This window comes from Panthera uncia, assembly GCF_023721935.1.
Source record: "Panthera uncia isolate 11264 chromosome A1 unlocalized genomic scaffold, Puncia_PCG_1.0 HiC_scaffold_17, whole genome shotgun sequence".
Classification (NCBI taxonomy): domain Eukaryota; kingdom Metazoa; phylum Chordata; class Mammalia; order Carnivora; family Felidae; genus Panthera; species Panthera uncia.
Window position 1 is genome coordinate 64,979,566 of NW_026057577.1, and position 23,358 is coordinate 65,002,923.

Genomic DNA, 23,358 nt, shown 5'->3' on the forward strand with positions numbered 1-23,358 from the left:
CATCTTCAATACTAGTTTCGACAAAGATATGGATAAACTTTTCCTTCTTTAGGAATTAAATTAATTTACTATTCAATATAGTGTATTTAGACAGTAGCTATTCTCAAATAATTAAACCATTTTATATACTGGTTTTTCCTCAGAAAGGGAAGAGTACTTCATGTAAAACAACTATGATTACTAATACAAAAAAATGAAAAGTCTTTGAAAAAAGTATTGATAAACTCCTATTGAAACCCTACAAAAATAACAAGACAGCTGTGTCTAACCTATTTCTGTTCTCCAAAGTGCACTCTTTCTAGAGTTTTGTAATCTTTAAAGTACCAAGGCTTTGACACCACAGTCACTTATCCAATGATAACTATCTGTGTCAAGCACTAACTGTACTTCAAGCACTGTGCTGGGCATTTTATAAATATTAATCTTCAAATATTACCCTCATCCTATAATAGCCACTATCATTCCTATTTCACTTAGAAGAAGGCAGACTTTCATTACCAGCCTTATGGTAATCTGTATCTGAAAAACCTCCCAAAAAGTACACACAAAAATACAGGTAAAATATAACAAACATCCTTTAAATGCATAGCTGAGCTTACAAGAAAGTAAAGGAAATCCTCAGAGATCAAATGTGGAGAAAAACTAAAAATTAGAGCTACAAATTGTCTTAGGGTTGGGGCATGCGAGGTATTCTCATTCATTATAAGCATAGACATATGCGGAGGCAAGGTTTGGACGAGATGAGATGGGGGTTTAGAACTGAGACCCTTGGTAAGCAGATGGTCCTACAGCAATGGAGCAAAAGGGTGAAGTAGAAAAATAAATAAATAAATAACCCTGTAACACCAAAGACAGAAAAAGCTTGTCCTCACTCTGCATTCTGGGTCAGAAAACAAAGTCTTCTCAGAATTTACTTTAGGACAACATTCAGTTTTGAGATTAGAATTTATACTCTCTCTAGGGTCTGGAAACTTTTAAGCCAAGAAATTTCCAGCCTCAGTGCCAACTCCTTGCCTCTTATTCCACTAAGGCCTAATCTTTTCTCCCTGTTGTCCATTAATATCAAAGCCAATAATACTCATGAGAAGAATTGCAGAAGAAAACACCAAATCAGCCTATAAAATAATTCTCTTTACCCTTGGTAATATTTTTTTTTCTGTGAAATCTAGTTTTCTACTATTAATATAGCCACTCCAACTTTCTTATGGTTAGTGTTGGCATGGTATATCATTTTCTATCCTTTTATCTTTATGTTTTATAATTAAAATGTGTTTTTTGTACATAGTATATAGTTAGGTCTTACTTTTTTGTCCAATATGTTAACCTTTGCCTTTTAATTAGTATGTTAGATGTGAGGATACCCTCTACAGTTCTCTGAAATTCTCTCCCTCTGCAGCTCTTCTCCTGAACATTCTGATTTGTAATCTCTAGCTTTCTTGGCTTTCTACTTTCCCAATTCCATCTTTTCACCTCAATAAAACTGCTGAGCTTTTCTGGGTGCCCTTTCCCCAGAAACCCTCTTAATCATGGAACTTACCTCATTTAATTCCCATCGCTGAGAGACCATTGTCTTTGTTGCTTAATGTCTTTAATAACTGTCTTCAATAACATTTAATAATAAATGTCTTTAATAACTGTTGTTTTATATCTTTTGTCCAGAATTTTAGTTGTTTCAGGCAAGAGGGTAAGTACAGTCCCTGTTACTCCATCTTGCCTAGAGGTAAGAGTACAAACCATTCTAGAAGGACATCATGCAGGATTCCCACAAATAAAGCTCTGATTTAAACGCACTCACAATCCAAAATTACGAAACACATGAGAAAATCATCCATCAAGAGTTAGAGTCAACAAACACAACAAACAGCATTCTTAGACCCCAAGAACTTTAGAAAGTAGAATTATTAGATATTGACTACAACAAAATATGTTCAAATATTCAAGAAAAAAAAAACTTAGAAAAACAAATGACATTCTCAAACAGTACCAGGCAATTTCGAAAAAAATACCAAATGGAACTTCTAGAACTAAAAAATATCATCATTGAACTTAAATATATAAAAAATAGAAACCATTAAGTTTGATTTGCCTAAAATCACCCACCTTTTACGTGGTACATCTAGAACTCAAGCTGTTCTAAGTGAAAACAATGCTTGTGAACTTTTCACCCTACTGTATCTGAATTAACAAATGAATGAACAATGAGGGTTTCCAATATATAAAGCCTCCTCTCAGTATTTTGATTTAACATTAACTAATATTGAGTCACTGACAATAAAATTAACATAACGTCTTCTTAAATAGTGACCTTAAGAAGGAATATTAACACACAAGCTTTAGACTAACACAAGTGAAGCTCATTTTATTGAATTGAAAATTGAATAAAACTGCGCCTACTTTATTTCAAATTTAGATAGATCTATGCCAACCTAGAAACATATCTAAAATAAATACAGACATGACTCTAAAAGCAAATTATGCCTATTCCAATCACTCTCCAAAACTTCATAAAAACCTTCTTTATATATCTCTTTTCCTCAAAATTAATTGTTCTCCCTGCCTACCAAAATGAAACAATAACAAAATACAATTCCCTTCCCACCTTCATATTGTTTTTTCTCTCCTATCTCTTCCTTCTGTTGCCGCTTCTTATTATTTAAAATGAGTAATTTCATATTCCAGTTCCTCTCATTTACATCTTTGTGACATACTTGAAAATGGTTTTGATTTTTTATGTTTCTTGGTCCCTTTCAGCCCACTATCTCTTTTTTTTTCTTTTCTGTCTCTCTCTTTTTTTTTTTCTTGGAAATGAAGATGAGAATAAACATGATATAACTTTTAGCTTGAATCACCTACAAGAGAGATCTGGCTTGGGAATGAACCCTATCTCATTTACCAACATTTTTCTCCTGTTCTTTTAATTAACATTTTTGCAGAACTGAATACTGATAAAAATGAAGCTATAAGATTAGAAAAATTTGATTGAGAATTCAGTACAAATGTGGCTTTAATGAACATTGAGCTATTTTATGTTTCATTCTTAGTTTATTTCAAATCAAAGAATATTTGAATCTTAGAATTGAAATGGAAATCAGAGGATATATATGATTGATATATAATTAATATATCATATTTAATATCATATATATAATGTCTGTTAATTAATTTGGGTCCTTAATAATCTAAGTGCCATTCTGTTTATATTTTAAGATTCTGTATTTGTCTGGCCAGCTCAAAACTGTAGTGAAGAGAAAGACCCTTTGTTCACAAAAGAAATAATAAATAGCTACAAAACTATGACATAATGTCCTAAAAGTTGGGGTGTGATGTTGACTCATAACAACTAGTCAGCCACACTAATGGAGTATTGTAATACAACTTTAGTCTAATGGAAAGACACTGTTTTCAAGAAAGTTTGGTAGTTGTCTTCAGATCCCTTTTGTATTACATTCTGAAGATTTTGTACTGTTCTCCTTTCAAGCTTTCCTTCCTCCTGGGTGGACAAGGGTTATTTCCAAATGTTTGGGAAATGATAGCTTTATTTCCAGTTGTTAATTGATATGAATGCATCCCTCTCAGGTGCACCCTCCTCACCTCTTACTGGAAGCTCCTCCCCCATCGTTCTAAGGATCTTTATACAAAATAAGCTGTAAATGACTACCAAATGTTTAAAATATCCCTCTTTTCATTATGAAACTTTTCAAATGTACATAAAAGTAGAATGAACAGAATGATAAACTTCCAAGTACCATTATCACCTACGTTCAACAAGCATTCTTGTTTGCCAGTTTTGTAAAAAATTATCTTTTCTCAAATCCCTTAATATGGGTTCATGTTATTTTAAAGGGAATCTTCCTTAAACTTGTGTTCCTAATCTAGACCATAACTATAAATGGTTGTATTCTATTTCTATTTATAAAGAGAATCATGATCCATTCAGAGGAATAGGGGATGTATGAAACACATCTCCTCTACAAAAAGCAAGAAGTGATTCCTTCCTTTGATAAAAATACAGCATTTAACTACAAAGGGCCTCTGTTTAACTTTTAAAAAGTGTAATGCCAGAAATCTCTTTGACACCCAAAAAATTTTCAACAGAATTTTGGATAAATCATCATATTTCATGTATATTTATGGAAGTTCCTTTTTTCCTCCTTGGTATTTTCACTCTAAAGTGGATGTTTATATAAAGTGAAGGAAGGAAGAGGTATTTCAAGCAGGTTGTTCTTGATCTCCCATTTCCAAACTTTTAAGTATAATAGAAGCTTTCCCTGAATGCCAAAGATAATTAAAATGTGAGTCCTAATGTTACTTCCTTCTTTTAATAATACCTCACTCTGAGAATCAAAAAATGTTTTAAACCAGGGTAAGTGTGTCATGGGAAAAAAAGTAAAATAAAGACAATGACTAAGTGTATGAAAGGATTAAGTTATATTTAGAGAGAAAGAAAAACAAAGGTGGATGACTATTTCACTCCTTATACCAAAATAAATTCCAAATAAGTTAAATATTTAAACAACCTAAAAATGGAAACCATAAAAGCACCAAAAGATAACTGGGAGAATTTCTTAAAATGGTGAAATAATGGCAAAGGTCTTTTTAACTGTGACACAGATCCAGAAACCAAAAAGGAACCCAAGTGGATCCTAGGTCATGTTGAGTTGCAAGGGTGCCTGGGAATTTAAGTGTCTGCCAAAGGGAACAGGATTGCTAAAGACTGGCTGGGAGCAGTTGGGATTCATTGCTTAGGCTAGACTCATTGCCATCCTAAACGAAATCAAGATTCAGTTAGCAAAAAAAAAAAAGAGGTAGGAGAAGGTTTATGGATAAACAACTAACAAGTTCTGCCATAATCACAGTGTTCTTTTCCTAGAGAATCCTTAAATCTTGTCATAGCATTGCCTGGTTCTATCTTCTCCTAATATTTTACTTTATCTTATTTTATTTTATTTTATTTCGTTTTATTATATTTCACTTTATTTTATTATTTTATTTTATTTAATTTATTTTCTATTTGAGAGAGAGAGAGCATGCACTAGGGAAGGGAAGAGGGGAGAGAGAGAATCTTAAGCAGGCTCCCCAACACAGGGCTCGATGCTATGACCCTGGGATCATGACCTGAGCCAAAATCAAGAGTCGGATACTCAACTGACTGAGCCACCCAGATGCCCTATCTAGCATTTTATTTTAATTACAGAAGTAAAAATAAATGCTGATATATCAAAAAGTAAACAAATATAAATTATGAAATATTTGCTGTAACAATATAAAACTAAAAATATAAAGTTTTTAGAAGTAAGTACTATTATAACATGGAACAATATGATAGTCTTAACATATTTATCTAGTCTGTATAAAATGAGACAAAATGTTAACATTTTATCAACTTATCAAAAAGAATATTTTAATCATAGGTGCCTGGGTGGCTCAGTCAGTTAAGCATTAAACTTTGACTCAGGGCATGATCTCATGGTTTGCGAGTTTGAGCCCTGCATCGAACTCCCTCCTGTCGGTGCAGAGCCTGCTTCAGATCCTGTCCCCCTCTCTGTCCCTCCCCTGTCTAAAAAATAAATAAACATTAAAAATAGAATATTTTAAATCAATTTAAAAATAAAAGTAATTACTGTAAGGGACAGCAAATTGTTTTACATGAGGATGAATCACACATTTTTAGCCCTTTAATAAGTCTCAGAACTTTTCTTCACATTTGATGAATGATATAATATAAAGCCTTTATAGATCCAGAATATAGAAAAATATTACATATGACCACATAATCTTCCAAAACTTATTTAATTAGGTAAATTTATTCCTGTAATATTATCATAATTGGTTTAGTAGAACATTTTGAAAAGCTGAACATACTATATCATCTAAGAACAAAGATTATATAAGCAGCATATTGTCCATGATCTCAGTCAGAAAGCTCAGGAAATAAGATCATCAATACATAATGCATTTAAGAAACTTCAGGCCAAAATCATCTCATGGTTTGGTTAATGCCAAGTTTTAAAAGACTGAATATTTTACTTGAGTGAAACACAATTTTAAATAAGTCAAGCTATATGAATAAGTCATAAATTTTTAACTGGCTAGGTAAATAACATGGCACTGTATTTTTTAACCAAGTATATTTGTTTTGGTTTTTCAAACAAACATAAAAAATCCTTGGTGTGTTTTTCTAGTTGGTTCAAGCATCTCCAAAGTATAGAAATTTCATGGATTTCCTTTTTATTGGCTAAGACATAAAAAATATTTATACCAAATAACAAAGTACATATTTGGAAGCCCTTGTCAACTTTAAGATTTATTAATAAGGCAAATGGAGAAATGACAAAACTGAAAATCCAAAATCAATTTCAATACCTCAGTCCAAAAGAGCAAAGACTCCCCATCCCAAACAAAAACCTAATTATCTATTCTGTCTCTCATCATTGTTCCAATTCTGTCTACAAATTAATGCACTTTGACTGAGGTATAACTATGTACACAGTTATCCAGATGATTCAGATTTTAAAGCATTTTTGTTCCTCAAAAATTTTCATTTTGGAAAATATCTTTTGGAAGATATTTTTGGTTATTTCCTAATGGTAGTAAAAGCTTATTTATAATTTAGATTCTAGGCTATGTAAACTTGTAGCATTTTCTGATCTATTAGCATAATCCTAAATGACCATTACTTTTTACTATATTTGATTGTTATGGACCCTTTGCCTTTACTAGCCGACTTTGCTTCAGTAACAAATGATCCCAGAAATCTGTTCCTTAAGATAACAATGACTTGGGATGGGTTAGATGGACAATGGGTATTAAACAGGGCACTTGTTATGATGAACACTGGGTGTTGTATTCAAGTGATGAATCACTGAGTTCTATTCCTGAAATCAATATTGCACTGTATGTTAACTAACTAAAATTTAAATAAAAATTTTAAAAATAACAATATTCCTTAGATAAAGATGGGAAGAATACTGCCAGAGCAAATAGTCACCCTCCATAAGAAATGCCAGCTCTAATTTCTAAATCTTGTCTACCATTGTGCCATTTGCAGATGTTTAATAAAAACTATTTTATCTCTGATTAAAAAAAAATAACGACTTATTCCTTCCTCACATTACATGTTTGCCAACAAGTTTACCTGTGGTTTTGCTTCATTGTATCTTCTTATTCTGGGACCTTGACCAAAGGAACATTTTTTGTGTAGAATATTCTATTCTAATGGCAATGGGAAAGAGCAAGAGTATTGGAAGAAATATCTATTGGCATATTTCATTTCTGTGTATATATATATCATTGGCCACAGCAAATCACATGGGCAAACCTGTCAATGGGGTTAGAAAGTATACTCCATTGTTAGATAGGCACTACAAGTCATATGGTAGTATGTGGGTACATATAATCTTCTTACAGATAGGCAGAGAGCAACTCATGACAAGTATAATCTACCACTCCTATCTTTGACTTAATATAGTGGAGTTATTAAAAAGGCAAACAACAACAACAACAACAACAACAACAACAAAAAGCCAGGGGCACCTGGGTGGCTTAGTTGGTTAAGCCCTGGACTCTTCTTGGTTTTGGCTCAGGTCATGATCTCACGGTTTGTGAGTTTGAACCCCACGTGGGGCTCTACTCTGACAGCACAGAGCCTGCTTGAAGTCTCTGTCTGCCCTACTCCCCTCCCTCCCCTCAGCGCTGCTCGTACTCTCTCTTTCTCCTTCTCTGTCAAAAGAAATACTTTTTTTTAAAAAGGCAAAAAAAAAAAAAATCCAAAAAACCTCTGTCTTCTTTGCTTTTCACATCCAGTCAGTTACAAACCTCTTCCAATTACTTCCCCCAATCTACTCTGAGTGTGGCTTGATTGGAAATCAACTTCAGAAGGACCTGTGATCCAAGATAAGTTAGACAATACTAAATGGGAACATGGTAGCTTTAAATGAGCTCCAACAAAAATCTTCATAAAAATACATCTTAGTCTAATGAAAGAGCTTACAGGTGTGATAATGGATTCCTGATGAGTTAGATCAGTTGGTGTAATAATTACAAAAGAATCCAGAAGATAGATATTGGATACATGTTCTGACTAGAAGAGTACTGTGATATAGTGTGACTTTGGCAAGTAGTTTAAACTTGGAAGCTTTGGTTTTCTTTTTTTTTTTCCAATTTTTTTTTTAACGTGTATTTATTTTTGAGAGACGGGGGAGGAAGGGGTAGAGAGACAGTGAGACAAAGAATCCAAAGCAGGCTCCAGGCTCTGAGCTGTCAACACAGAAACCTATGTGGGGTTCGAACCTACAAACCGTGAGATCATGACCTGGGCTGAAGTCAGATGCTTAATCGCCTGAACTACCCAGGCACCCCTGGTTTTCTTATTTACAGAATGGAAATAGTCATATCTATTCCATAAGGTATTTTTTCAAAATCACTTATAATACACATAGGAATAAGGTAAAGGTAGGCTAAGAGGATTTTTTGCTTGTTGAGCAAATTACCTAAATGGTATTAAATAATGGATTTATGTCTACATCGAGAGGTTGTTAGCTTTGTACTTGCTCCATCCATTGAATTACTAATTTCTCTTTGAGTGATAATATACATGATTTACTTTTCACATCTGAGAAAGCAGGCCAGCAAATTAGAAACTTCGTAGGAGCTTACATTGCAGTCTTGAGGCAGAATGACTCCTCTAGGAAATTTCAGTTTTTGCTCTTAAGGCCTTTAACTGATTGGGTGTGACCCACATGCATTATTGATAGTAATCTTTCCTTATAGTTAACTGTTAACCAAATCTTCAAAATACCATCACAGCAACACCTAGGTAGGATTTAATTAACTGGCTAGTATAGCGTAGCCAAGCTGATGCCTAAAATTAACCATCGTATGCACCAAATAGGTAGAAGACATAGTCAATATATTGTATTATATAACGTGGATTTAAAAATTTTTTTGAAAGCTTGAAGTACTAAACACAAACTAGAATATACCAGATTAAATACTGAGTTGTACAAATATAGCACTGAGACTTGACAATTATTCATAGGGAACATACTTCAGTGATAATTGTTGTAAACTCAATGTTTTTCAACAGTGGGATGTGAATTCCCCCTAAATTCTAGCTCCTTTTTTCTTCTTTCCTTTTTTTCTGTTCATCTTTCATTCCACAGAGACTGATTGAGCACTTACTATATGGCGGATACTGTCCTAGGTAAGTGGAATATAGCAGTTAATATAGGCAGAAATCCTGTTCTCATGAAGCTTATAATGTATATGTTGAGGTGAACAATAAACAAGTTAACAAATGAAAATATGCTATAACTTGAGGCATTGAAAAGCACTAAGAAGAAAAATCAAACAGCGTTAAGTGGAAGGTTTTTGTGGTTAGAGTGGTCATTGAAGAACTTTATGAGGACATGATGTCTGAGCAGGCTTCAGTGAAGTAAACCAGGCAAAACTGCAGTTTAAGAGTGTTTTATGCAGGGGGTATAATAAGTCTAAAGGCTCTGAGATAGTAGGATTCTTGGTATATTCAGGAAACAGCCATAGATTCAGTGTAGCAAGACTATAGTCACGAGGTGAAGGTGCGTGGTAGGGACTGAGGTTTAAGGAAGAGGCAGAGGCCAAGTCGTGTTAAGGCTTTATAGGTCATGGGAAGAAATTTGCATTTTATTATGTGTGATGGGAGGATTCTAAAAAGGAATGTGAGGTGATCTCATTTGCATTTTAAAAAGGTCAGCCTGGCTAAGATGTGTAGATTAGACAAGAGAAGTAAAAGTGGAAGCAGGAAGACTGTTATAAATTCTATTACAGAAGTTGAGGTAAGGGATGATGGTGGCTTAGACTGTGGTGGTAACAATTAAGATTAAAATGCAATGAAATGTAAGATATATTTTGAAGGCAGAGCCGAGAGGATGCACTGATAAGTGTGAAACGTGACGTCCGAGAAAAAGAGGAATCAATGATGTTATCTAGGTTTCTGGCCATGAGGGGAGTGCTTGGTACCATTTACTACCACATGGGGACCCTGGAGGGAGAAGTTTTATGTAGAACAAATCCAAGACTTTTATTTTGGAGATGAGGTATTCAAATAGAGATGCCACGGGACAGTTTGAGCTAGGAGGAGAGACTGAGGTTGGAGATTGTAATTTTGGAGACATCTGCAAATATGTGGTATTTAAAGTCATGAATCTGGCTCAAATTATTTAGAAATAAATAATTATTTCTTCACTATGAAGAAAGGCAAGGGTACTCCCAACATTTAGAATTTAAGAAGATGGCTTGGAGGACTTATTAGTTACCTTCAAGTATTTTAAGGGCTCTATGTTTAACATAAATGTAGAAACATGAACTAGGGCCTGTGTGAGGAAATCACGAGCAGTACATCTCTGCTTAATAAAGGGAACCACTTTCTAACACAACTAATGCCGTATCTTAACATCTAATCACCATAAATGTTCACATTTTTACCAAGTCACAGACTTCTCTAAAAAAGCCTTTTGTGTTGCGTAGGACTTATACTAGATGAACTCCAATGTTCCTTTTAAGATCTAGTACTTGATGTTCATCCTTAGATTTTTTTGTTACCATGATGATCTTCCTTATTCAACAATCTTTGGCAGCTGCCTATTTGCCTTAAGATGAAATCCAAATGCCTCTGATTAGCTTTTTAAAACCTCCATGCCTTTGTCCTAACTTACAACTTTACCTTCATCTTCCTTTCTGATTAATTCTCTTCTCTAGTAAGGCTGGCTCTTTCCTTTTTTACCACAGAAAAATGTTCATCATGTCTTCTCACTTTTCCTGATCTCCTTTCGTAGGAGATCTAGTCCTTCTTTAACTACTAGAGGAATCAATAGAGAAAGATAAATAGAAGCTCAAAAAAAGAAAAAAAATGAAAACCAAAAAACAGCTTTGACCTTTTTCTCCAGGACACAAACTGACTCTTCTACTACCATTGCAGTAATGTAACATGTTAACTCATGTTAACAATTATATATTGAATTTTACATTGTCATGTATTATTACGTTACTGTTTCATAAGTGCATTTTTATCCTCTCAACATGACTTTTATCCATTGTAGTGGATACAATTTATTGAATTCCTATTCTGTTCCATTATCTCAGTATTTCAAATCCCCATGAAAACCTCCTAAAGGTAGGTTTAAAAGCTCTCAGCACCCCGCTTATGTTCCCTTGTCACTCACTACTCTAGTGCATGGTCATGGAGTCTACCTGGTGACTGTCTGGGAACTCTCTTGCCTGTGAGCATGGGACATCTTAGACATGTAGGGAGTTAAAGAATCTCAGAGCAGCCTTCAAGGTACATGGAAGGAAGTTGGAGAATAAGTACTCCCAGCTTCCTCACTCCTCAGGTGGGTTAAGTCTGACATATGTTTAACATGATTTCACATAGATCCCTGTGGAATTGAGTCCCCACAGTGATTACCTGTTTGGTGACATACCCTTTTTTGGCTTCCTTCCCCTCCTTGTCTCACTTACTTTCCCTGCAATGGAATTTCTTGGGATCACCTCCCAAATAGTTTATAATCCAACTCTCATATTGGGATCTGCTTCTGGAGGAACCCAACGTAAGGCAACAGATATTGCAATCCATACACATAATAGATGCGGAAATTGAGACTCAGGAAAGTTAAGAAACTTGACCAGAGTTATAAAGCCAGCAGTGGCAGAGGAGGGATTTAAATAGTCTATCTGTCCCAGCATCCCAGATTGGGGGCTGATACATCCCTTGCATTATTATACTGCAATACTCTGTGAACATTCAACAAACACTCTGTTTAATGACCATAAAAACCACAAAGATTTCAAGTTGTTTAGTTTTTCTTTCCCTAATATAATTTATCTTACTGTTGGTGCTTTTATTTTATGTGGTTAGTTGATTAAATGTCTGCCTTCCAAATTGTATGCTCCATGACAGCAAAGATGATGCCTATTTTGACTCATCATTGTTTCCCTGGCACTTAATATATTTTTGTAAATGGAAACAAAGAAGTAGTAGACACCACAAATAAGCAGGAATATTGAGACAGAGAGGTGTGAAGAGCACTGTTTGATACCGGGGGTATAGTCAGAATCAGTAGAAGCAGTGTCTGTGTTGAGCAGAGAAACAGAATGAACTACTGACCGAGCACTTGAGCCATAACAATGGTGCTGCCATTGGAGGAGATAATAATATGGTCCCCATTCTTCAGGCATTACCACAAGCATTCCAGTTAGTTCCCTAGAGCTGCTTCTGGGTCCTGAAAAATAAAGATATTACAGTTCCCTATGAGACCAGACTTTTATTGTGGGACAGTTTTTTTTTTTTTTTTTTGTTTTTTTTTTTTTTTGTCTTGCCTTACTTCCCCAGGCATCCTTATAATAAACCACCATTACTTGAGGTGAATTGACCACACCTTTGGAACTCAAAAGCTTACACATCTGTCAAATGAGAATAATAATATTGTCATACCTTTTCAGAGTTGTGAATAAAACAATGCATGAGAAAGCACTTTGATGACAAAATTTTTTTTAAATGTTTATTTGTTTATTTTGAGAGAGGGAGAGAGAGCATAAGCAGGGAAGGGGCAGAGAGAGGAGAGAGTCCCAAGCAGGCTCCACGCAGTCAGTGAAGAGCGGGACCAAAAAGGCTTGAACTCACTAAACATGAGATCACGCCCTGAGCGGTAACCAAGAGTCAGATGCTTAACTGACTAAGCCACCCAGGTGCCCTGTGATGATTTGAAAATTTTCTACACATAAAAGGCCTGAATTTTGAACCACTTTTAATAAAGTAAAACATACTATCAAATTATTTCTTCAAAAATGCCATTTAATTTATTTTTTTTAAGATATTTTATTTTTTTTAACGTTTATTTTTGAGAGAGAGTGATTGTGTGTACAAGCAGGGGAGGGGCAGACAGAGAGGGAGAGGGGATTGGAAGTGGGGGCTCCCTGCTGACAGCAGAGAGCCTGATATGGGGCTTGAACTCATGAATCTGAGCCGAAGTCAGATGCCTAACTGACCGAGTCACCAAGGCACCCCCAAAATGCTATTTTGACATCCAAAATAGTTTTTAGTCTTTTCCATTGGTTATCAATAAGCTATTTTAGGACAAATGCGTTGTCACTTTTGCTTCTATAATCTAGATCAAAATACATGTAAAACAAAAAAAGAACACAGGAAATATGTTTGATATCAAGCATTAAAAAGAGAATTTTAGAAAACCACTGCCTCTGGTCAGCTTTGCTCCAGTGATAATATGCATTGCTGGGAAATGTTGAGTTGAGTTCTCATTCCAGCTACAACATGGTTAACGCTGAATACGTCTCTTAGCCAGTTGTGCTAAATAAACTTAGGAGGTCATAGAGTAGGATAAACTATATATAAAATGGCTCAAGCATAACAAATGATATTCCAAAGTACCTAGATTTATCAGAAATAAGTTCATCACAGAGGTTCTCAAACCCTGGTATTGTAGGTACTGTCCTTGCCAACCCCATACCCCTTTGGCACTCACCTATTCTATGCAGGCAATAGCCTGTCAGTGCAAACACCAGTTAACACTCTCCTTGAGGGCTTTCCCCAACCCTGGGGAGACACTCATCCTGCAAAGAGGCGAGTGTAGAGGGATTGGAGATGAGATACTCTTGGAAGTAGCCCTCAATAAACAACAAATGAACATATGGGAGCTGCTAAGCAAAAACTACAGTTTCTTTGACCCTCACCTGTGATACTCTCAGGTGGATTCTGTGTTGTCTCCCAGAGCTCCCTGGTGGGAATGAGCCTCAGTTGCTATTAGCAGTAAGCTGCTCATTAACACATCCTGTTCTAGCTTTCTTCCCTTCCCTACTGTCTTTCTGAAACTTGCTGTGATCACCTCCCAATAAATGACTTAACGCTCAAGTCTTACTCAGATTCTGCTTCTGGAGAAGCCCAAACTAAGATACCCTGTCAGCAAACTGAGGCCAATTTTTAAAAAATCTGTGGCAGGGGCACCTTTGTGGCTCAGTTGGTTGAGTGTCCGACTTCGGCCCAGGTCATGATCTTGAGGTTCATAAGTTCAAGCCCCACATCGGGCTCTCTGCTGTCACCCTGTCAGTGCAGAGCCAGCTTCAGATTCTCTGTCCCCCTCTCAATGCTCCTCCTCTGCTTGCACTCTCCCCCAAATAAACAAATATAAAAAAAAATCTGTGGGAAAATAAAAAGGACATAATATATGATGAACGTTTCATGAAGCGAAATTTATGTAATTCAAAAGACTTCTCTTTCTGGAAATTACTTCCTTCCCTTTATTTTTCTCCTTCCCTTCCCACCCCTCTGCCTTTCTTTCTGCCTTGAAATGTCCTTTTCTTTTATGAAATAAAGTGGTAGGAAATAGTAGTTAGTAACAACAATGCAACCAAAAGTTAACAATCCTAATGATTTAATAGTCTCTCAATGTTTGTTGAATCCAGAAATCTGGAAATCACTACCTTTCTATGTGTTATATTTCACTGTTATTTTAACAATTAGATAAGGAAGGAAAAGAAAGTTTAAAGAAAAAGTGTTGTGTTAAGATAACAGGTAAAGTTGAAAATTTCTTCAAAGGGACATGAATTGAGAAATAATTGTAGTTAGAAATATTTAAGAAAGGTAGTTTTAGTTTTGTAAAGTTATATTACTCACAATTTCTTCTGATGTACTTAAAACTCTTGCCTTATTTTATCTGTAATTAACTCAAGGCCACACTTAACCTTTTCATTGTATGCTTATTTTAAAGACTATTAAAGAGGCACCTGGATGGTCCGTTTGGTTAAGCATCCAACCCTCCATTTTGGTTCAGGTCATGATCTCCCCTTTGTGAGACCCAGCCCTGTGTTAGGTTCCATGCTGAGTGTGGAGCCTCCTTAAGATTCTCTCTCTCCCTCTCTCTGCTCCTCCCCTGCTCGCGTACATGCATTATCTCACAAAATAAGTAAACAAACATTGAAAAAAATAAAAACTATTAAAGAAGTTTGTATATTCAATGTGCTAACTGAATTTAGAGATGGAGGGGTTACCAGGAGATTTTTAGGTAGACTTAAGAATGCAATGAGTTAGAGATTTTGTAGAACTCCTAAACTGAAGAGGCCAAAGATTACTTGGATTTCACGATGGTGCTTCAGGTGATATTTAAATTGTGGCTGACACAGGAAAAGAATGGGAGTGTAAATATGAGGAAAATATGGACCAGAGTCTTACTCATCCTGACTCTCCCATTTCCCTTTCCTCAAAACCATTATACTTCCTTTTTTCTTTTACTTCTCCCATAGGGAACTATCACGTAAAGGAACCAAAGTGCAGTCAGGTGATACAGAAATATTTCTGGTTAGAGGAAAATAGTAGCCAAAGAAAAATAGACTGGAAATAATTAAAGAGGAGTATTGCTAATAAAGAATAAATAAAAATCAGCCAAATAAAGACAGTACAATAAGAATAAACTAATAAAAATTAAAGACATTTATCTATTCTTCTTGCAAGAGAAGGAATATTTAGATCCAACTGCTCTAAGTTCCTTTAGTCATCAGAAGACTTCTGATAATTTTCTTTGAAGTGTATTTTATAGCCTCAGAGATCTTACTATTCTCTAAATTCTTCACAGTGTTTATAATTTTCATAAATCTTATTTAGTTAATATGCCACATACTGTAATCTCTGCAGAACTATTTACTTTTTAGTCAAAATAATTTCCTTTAACCTCTGTCTCCTCAATGTTATTTTCTCACATCTCCCTAATAAGGAAAAATGTGCTCTTGAAGATTCTAAGATGAGGTCAGCAAATGCAATAGGAATATTAGGGGTTAGGAGTAAAAGCTTCTTTCCAAAATTTTTTGGGTCAATGGAACCTTTTGGTATTATTTAGATAAACTTGGAAGCCTATTTGTATAGCTGAGGATGTGCTAGGGCATGGAACACAATTTGGGATTCTTCAAACACAGCTGTAAGCTCTTTATTACTTCTTGATCAGTTTTCCCCTCAGAAACAACTCATATATTTGTACTAAACCCCTTGAGGTTCTCTATAATTATATAACTGCCTAAAAATGACCTTTTTACATACTGAGGTATCAAAACTGAAAAATATATTGGAATGTATTACATTCATATTTAAGTTGCCAATAAAATCAAAATGAGACAAATTCATTTTCTAAAAATTAAATGTTCAGATTCTTTTCACCCACAAGTCTTTTCCCAGCATTTTTGATTATTTATTTTTCACTAAATACTATATTTAATTCAATATCTGGATAACTTTTCTAAAAGCACAGATATCAAAGATTGTTTTACTAAAGCTAAATGTTATTTTGAATTTTCCTCTTTTGTAAATTGTTCTTTTTTTCAGTACCTCCTTGTTTAATATTATCTGTAAATTTAATTAACAGACTGTTTACTTCCCTTTGTTAACTGATGTTACATAACACCACATCTAACACCAATTGCTGCAGAATCCCTGTAATGCCTCTCTCCACATAGATATTTTATATATTTTTTAAAAGATGTTCTTCAGTTTTTGACTCACGAAACTTTAAGGACTTTGACTCATGAAAGCTCAAGGAGTCAAGAAATACAGGGGCCTGGAAGAAAAGAAAAGGAAACCCAGAAACAGAAATTGAGGGAGAAATACGTAGGAGCAAAGAGAACATGAGACCACAAATGAGAGAAGGGCAGAGGGTCAAGGTGAATAGAAAAATAAAAAAAAGGCAATAGACAAAAATAAGGTATAAACATTTAACCCTTCTATAAAAATAAAATGCCACTGAAGATGGAAGACTGACTTGAGATTCAGGAAGCACACAAGTAATAGTAAAGATCAAAGCCTAGATCTGTCTAATAAAAGGAGTATATAAGATATTTGAAAATAACTGATGAATGATAAGTGGTAGTCTCTTTGGATAAAAAGGACAGCACAACTCTAAGATTGAATATGGTAAGATACTGGTATTAGGTTGATACACAGATATAGTAGGTGTTTCGTACTAATTGAGTAATTGGTATCCGAAGATGTGAGCTGATCTAATCCAGTATTTGTTAAAAGGATGGAGACCTGTTCAAAGCTGTTGACATGGATGTCTAGCACTGGGCTAGGCAGTAGAACACATACTGTATTTGCAGTCTAGCTTCGTAGATACATAAATCTAAAAGTAACTAGAAAACGATGTGACTCAGTCTATAATTGGTGTTGGCCAATTAAATATTGGCTTTTAATTGCTAAGGAATTTCAAAAGGGGGAAGAAGACAATTCTGCAAATTAGAATAGTGAGCTTGACTTGGAATCTTAGGCGCATACAGAAGAAGTATGAGCACTCAGAGATCTGTGATAACAAGAGCTGGTCATAACTTGCCAGTCCAGTGCCCTACATTCAAAGGCTGTTGTGGGTAATTGGGATGAGAGTGTTGGAGGACTGAAGTGGTAATTCACTGTGGCTTTCAAGCACAGGCTACATGAAAATTTGTTGGCAGTTGGTGGAATATGCACTTTGAAGTTCTCTTCCTACTTTGAGGGTCTAAGTTTAAAAGAAAAACTGTTCTCATGGAGGCCACTGTAAGAAGTAGGACCAAAATTATTAAGTATTATGGAATTACTTCATTATGCATTTTCTCATTTCCCAACCTCCTTTCTAGAATAGTCCAGGGCTTAGCAACACAATACCTATTTCTGTTATCCACCTACCTAATGAATGGCATTGAGTTGGGTTTCTCATCTATTCTTCTTTGTTTCAGAACCATTTTTTAGGTATTGCATACCTCCTTCTTGATTAGCATACTATAGTATAGTGGTTCTTAAATGTGTAAACTTGGGGAGCCTAGTAAAAGATTCCTGTGATTTCTGATTCAGAGGGTCTGGGATGGAGCCAAGAATTTGTATTTCTAACAAGTTCCTAGGATAATGCTGGTCTAAGACCACTTTTGTGACTAATCCATCTTTGCTCTCACAAGTGGTATGCTGTATAAGAGGTAAGCACAATGAAGTCCTCAGGATTACTTTCTAATCAACTTAGTCACTGATTTGGCAAATAGTGCTTATGCAAACTTATATAGGAAAGGAAAATATCTTGTGCATACCTTGCCACCTCTTTTAGTGGTCTTTTCCTTTTTTCCTGGGCCTCTGTTATAGCTCCTACCCATCCCCTTCCTTATGTGCTTCTCTCTTGGTTTGATCATCGTTGGCAGAGAAAACATCCATCTCAAAGACCAATATTTATTTATTTATTTATTTATTTATTTTTTTCAACGTTTTTTATTTATTTTTGGGACAGAGAGAAACAGAGCATGAACAGGGGAGGGGCAGAGAGAGAGGGAGACACAGAATCGGAAACAGGCTCCAGGCTCCGAGCCATCAGCCCAGAGCCTGACGCGGGGCTCGAACTCACGGACCGCGAGATCGTGACCTGGCTGAAGTTGGACGCTTAACCGACTGCGCCACCCAGGCGCCCCTCAAAGACCAATATTTAAAGGTATTTAATGTAGGATTCCTTCCGAGAGAATTAAAAAACAAAACAGTATCATTTGCCAAAGGGCAAATTGCACATACTATGATTTCAAACAATGGTAATGATTCCTCCATCTATATGCATGCATGAGATAGTTTATATATAGTCCAGCATGAAAGACAAAACAAACCCCATCTCTCTGGCTATATTTAGGGTGAGAAAGCAGTTTATTGATAATTTTTGAAGCTATGCATAATTGTATATGGCACTTTGGAACCTTGATATTTGCCTGGTTCAAGGTTCTCTATGCTTCACATGTGCATTGTGGACCGTGCCCCGCTGTGTCTGCACGCAAATGAACGTCACCCCTCATCTCCACACCACATTAGTACCCAACATACCTGCGTGGCACTGGTGTGTGTGTTGGGCGGGAATAGAGACAGAGAGGTATGACAGGGGAGATGGCGATTGTGGGAAACAAAACAAAATGTGTAGTCTCAGAAATCGCACTTTACAACTATTATTTCCACCAAAATTTTTAGGTCACCCCATATTACTTCCCTATTTCGTTTGAGTTTCAGAACGTAGTTTAAAATTTCATTTTATTTTTTAATATGGAATCCAACGAAAACAAAAAAACAATTAATAGCAATGCCTCGAACTTCGAGGCAATCCCTCATCCCCGGGCTTCGCGTCCAGTTTCTGCACAGCTGGGTAAAGGTGTTTTTTTCTAGCAGTCAGGAAGCAGAGAACTGGCTTCGCGGCATCTTCCTTTCCCTTTTCCTCGGTTCCTTCCTCTCCACCCCTCCTGGTCCCTCCTTTCTCTCCTGCTTTCACAGTGCAGCAACGGCCGCGTGCTCGGGTACCCACTCCTCCCCTCCGCCCATCAAACAAAACCCAGAGAGGCAGGCGCGCCCTGCCGCCGGCGACACCCACGGGAGAAACGGCCACACCACCACACGCTCGTACCACAGCGAAACAGTGAGCACGGCCGCGCACCGCGCGTCCCCGCCGCTTCCTTCCCTCCCGACGCTTCCTTTTCCTCCCTCCAGTCCCAGCGCCCTCACCCCCGCGCCAGGAACGCGCCTGCGCAGAAGTTGCCCTCGCCCTCCTCCCCCGCCCTTCCTTCCCTCGGCTCCTCCACTGGTGCCCCGCCTTCCTTTCTCTCTAGTCGGTTTCACTGAGCACTCCAGGTTGGGAGCAGTTCAGTCGATTTCCCCGCTACCCCGCCCCCCTTCCTCTTGGCTCCCCACCCCTCCCATCTCCAGCCCGGTGGAGGATGAAGCGGCTGCAGTGGCCCCAGCCCCAGCAGCGGCACCGGCGGTGGCTGCGGTGGGGGTGGCCGGAACTAGGGTGGTGAAGAAGCGGTGGCGGTGGCGGCGGTGGCTGAAGGAGCGGCAGCCGCCCCAGCCGCTTCCTCTGTGCTTCCCTTCCTCTTTAGTGCAGCCAGGAAGTTTTTCACTTCTGTGCATGTGTGTGTGTGTGAGTGTGGGTGTGTAAGGTGAGGGCTTGGGGCGGCGTTTGTGCAGGCGTTGAGTTTTTTGCCCACTTCGCTTCCCGTAACCCGGGCAGCTCCGGAGCCGGGGCTGTGGCCCGAGGAGGGGGCGCGGCGGCGGGCTCTCTCCTTTTGTTGTTGTTTCCTCCGCCTGGGGAGCTGAAGGGGGGACGCGCCTGGGTGGGGCGGCTCGGAGCCCGGGCCTGGTGGCCCCCGGGGCTCCCGGGCGAGCTGGGTAGGGCAGAGTAGATCGGGCTTCAACATGATGGCGGCCGAGGCCGGCAGTGAGGAGGGCGGCCCGGTGACCGCCGGGGCAGCAGGAGGCGGCGCAGCCGCGGGCTCGAGTGCCTATCCGGCAGTATGTAGGGTGAAGATACCCGCGGCCCTGCCTGTGGCTGCCGTACCCTATCCTGGGCTGGCGGAGACCGGAGTAGCCGGGAACCTGGCTGGCGGAGCCGCTTTAGGGTCAGGGTTCCTGGGAGCCGGGTCTGTGGCAGGGGCAATGGGGGGAGCCGGACTGTCAGGGGGAGGTGCTGCCGCTGGCGTGGCTGGCGCCGCTGCCGGACTTGGAGGAGAGATGGGTCTTGCCAAGGGGACCACTTCGTTGCCTGCTGAGACCTTCGGGGCAGGCGGCGGATTCCCTCCTCTGCCGCCGCCTCCTCAGCTGACCCCTTTGGGCGCCGGCCTGGGAACGGTGGACGAAGGTGACTCTCTGGATGGACCAGAATACGAGGAAGAAGAGGTCGCCATCCCGTTGACTGCTCCTCCAACTAACCAGTAAGTCAGGACAGCTGTTCAGGGACTGGGGAAGCTGGCTCCTGGAAAGAAGTGGGAAAACCTACCTCGTTCTTTCAGCTGTGATTTGTTCTGAAAAGTTTTGAAGCTTCAGGTTCCGCGCGTAGGAATTTAATTTGATAACTCATCTTCCCTGCGGGCATACTCCCTGGAGTCTTTGTATGTTTATTGTTACTCTGGGAAGACGTAAAGTTTTTAAGATGAGAAGCATGGGGAAAATGTGTATCCATTGAGAACCGGATATAGTTCTGCCCCTTCCAAATTTAGGTGGCGTCCTGGGATTCAGCTGAGCTTGCAGCTGCCAAGGCAGTCGGAGTTTGTATTAACCTATGTGTGTATTCCCTGGTGAAGCCCGATTATTCGTCAGAAGCTTTGAATATACAAGTATTTGAATGAGTTTTGTACTGATAATCACTCGAAACATCCATTGGTCAGAACGCTTTGTTTCTGTGGCACTGCAAATCCCCATTTATGCCAATTGAAAGCATAGCGATGCAGCAGTCTTCACATCATTTATGAAGATGTGGGTCAGCGAGAAAGGAAAGGGTTCTGTGAATTACAGGTGTGATTAAGGGCTTATCCTCCAACAACGTCTGTAACTTAGGCTAAAGAATTCCCATTTATTATTAGTGTAATCTTTTACAGTTGAGACTTTGTAAGTACAGTTTTGAAGTAAAATAAAATTAAAAGTGTGCTTCTCTTCAACACTTTGTTGGTGACCAGTACAATGTTATATTTGACAATTAGTTTTGACAGAATATTGCTGAACACATAGGGCAAATGGCTTTTTCAAATAGTGAGTACGTTTCCCTTCGTCAGCGAACATAGGTATGTATTTATAAAGGTGGACCTTGATGGGAGGAAAATGTTGATGGTAGTAAATAAATAAAAAGTGGTTAATGATGGCAAAACTGTTTTTATATAGATCACTCAAGTAAGTATTAATTGACCTTTAGATTTTGACACCCTTAGTGTATCAGAAAAAAAAGATTTGGTTCGTATGTTGACATTCACTATGGACAATTGAAAGGTTTGTTTGTTTTGGATAAGCTTTGGAGGATTTGGAAGGGACTTAAAAAATGAATTAGAAAAAGATTCTGTAATACTAATCCATTTTTGACTTCAGGCTACTTTTTTTTGATACTTAAGGTGGAAAAGTAAAATTAGTCTTATTTATGTCAGCCACGATATAGCAGTATTGTATTCTTTTCATATTGTTAAATGAGAATTTAATTTTTTTGTCTGGTTTTATTCCAACTTGCCATACTATGTCTTTGTTTTATAGACTTCTGAAGGTGTTCTGGAAGTGTGAAAAATTTGAATTTTACAGCACTGTTTACACACCTCCAAGCCTTTTTGAAAGAATCAAATATTTAGGTGCCCACTACATTGCTCAGCACTGCAGTTATAATAAAGTGCAACTTTGCATACTGAAAGAATATTGTCTTATGCTAGTGTTCATAACGGAATTGCATTAGGCATGTTCAGTGTATTCTAAATTTTTTTAAAAAAGAATTTTGTAGAACAGTTTTAGTTTCACGGCAAAATTGCATAGAAAATAATATAGTGTTCCCATTAAATTGATAATAATAAACATGAATGAGTACTTAGGAAAATTTGTGTTTGTGAGAAGTCCATTGTGTGAGATTTCCATCATTATTAGTATGTATTTTGGAATAAAAATATTTGTATGACTATTGAGAAATGTTCATGTTCTAAAAAGTATCCTCCATTTCTCCTATGTTTTTTAAATTTGTCACTGAGAAGTACAAATTTCCCTCTTTTCTTTATCTTAGATATCAGCCCAGAGTCACTGGAGGCAATACAGTGTAGTGGTTAAGCGTGCAAATTCTGAAGTTAGACAAGATTTGGGTTGGAATCCTGACTCTGCCACTTATAGCTGTGTGATCTTGGAAAGGTTAGTTTCCCCACCTGTAAAATAGGGATAATAATGGTACCTCCATCATATGGTCATCTTTAAGGTTTAATGAGAACCCAGAAGTTTTCAGCATAGTGCCTGGCGCATAGTAAGTGTTCAATAAGTAGTATCCCTAAATAACAGTAATATTATTTTATTGTCATTAAATTGCCTACTAATTCTGTTGGTACAGGGACACCCTCACTAATCGTTACTTTAGAGAATGGTTTGAACTCCAAAGGCCTATCTACCATGATTAATTATTTTAAAAATTATGACTTTTTAATGTTTATTTTTGAGAGAGAGGGGCAGAGAGGGGGGCAGAGGATCCTAAGTGGGCTCTGTGCTGAGAGCAGAGCAAACTGTGAGATCATGACCTGAGCTGAAGTTGGACGCTTAACCAACTGAACTATCCAGGCATCCCTAAAAATTATGACTCCTTAAGGCTTCCAATAGGTTAAGTAGGTTTGGAGATGAAGTTCAGGTCTTTTCTATAAAGTTCTATTTTAAATTGAAACAAAAACTTTAATGATTTGGTTAAATAATGTCAAATCTTTTATAAAGCTATTGAAGAAATATTCTTGGATTAAATTAATATTTGTTTACTAGTGACTGGTCACCTTAGTTATTGGATAGCATGATATTAAGGAGGTTCGGGTCATAGGTTTGAGTCCATAGTAGTTTGTTAGAGTAGGATTCCCTGG

General features: G+C 37.6%; 2 protein-coding genes across 3 annotated transcripts in view; both read left to right on the plus strand.

Annotated features, from left to right (window-relative positions):
* The window catches only part of LOC125935814 (cytochrome c oxidase subunit 7C, mitochondrial), a 994,084-nt gene that overhangs the window by 499,604 nt on the left and 471,122 nt on the right, over positions 1-23,358 (plus strand). The gene's annotated exons all lie outside the window — the stretch shown is intronic.
* RASA1 (RAS p21 protein activator 1) overlaps positions 19,779-23,358 on the plus strand; it is a 115,133-nt gene continuing 111,553 nt past the window's right edge. The window contains exon 1 of the mRNA XM_049649773.1: positions 19,779-20,718. Coding sequence (XP_049505730.1) covers positions 20,204-20,718 — 515 coding nt within the window. The 5' untranslated portion in view covers positions 19,779-20,203. The remainder of the gene's footprint in view (positions 20,719-23,358) is intronic.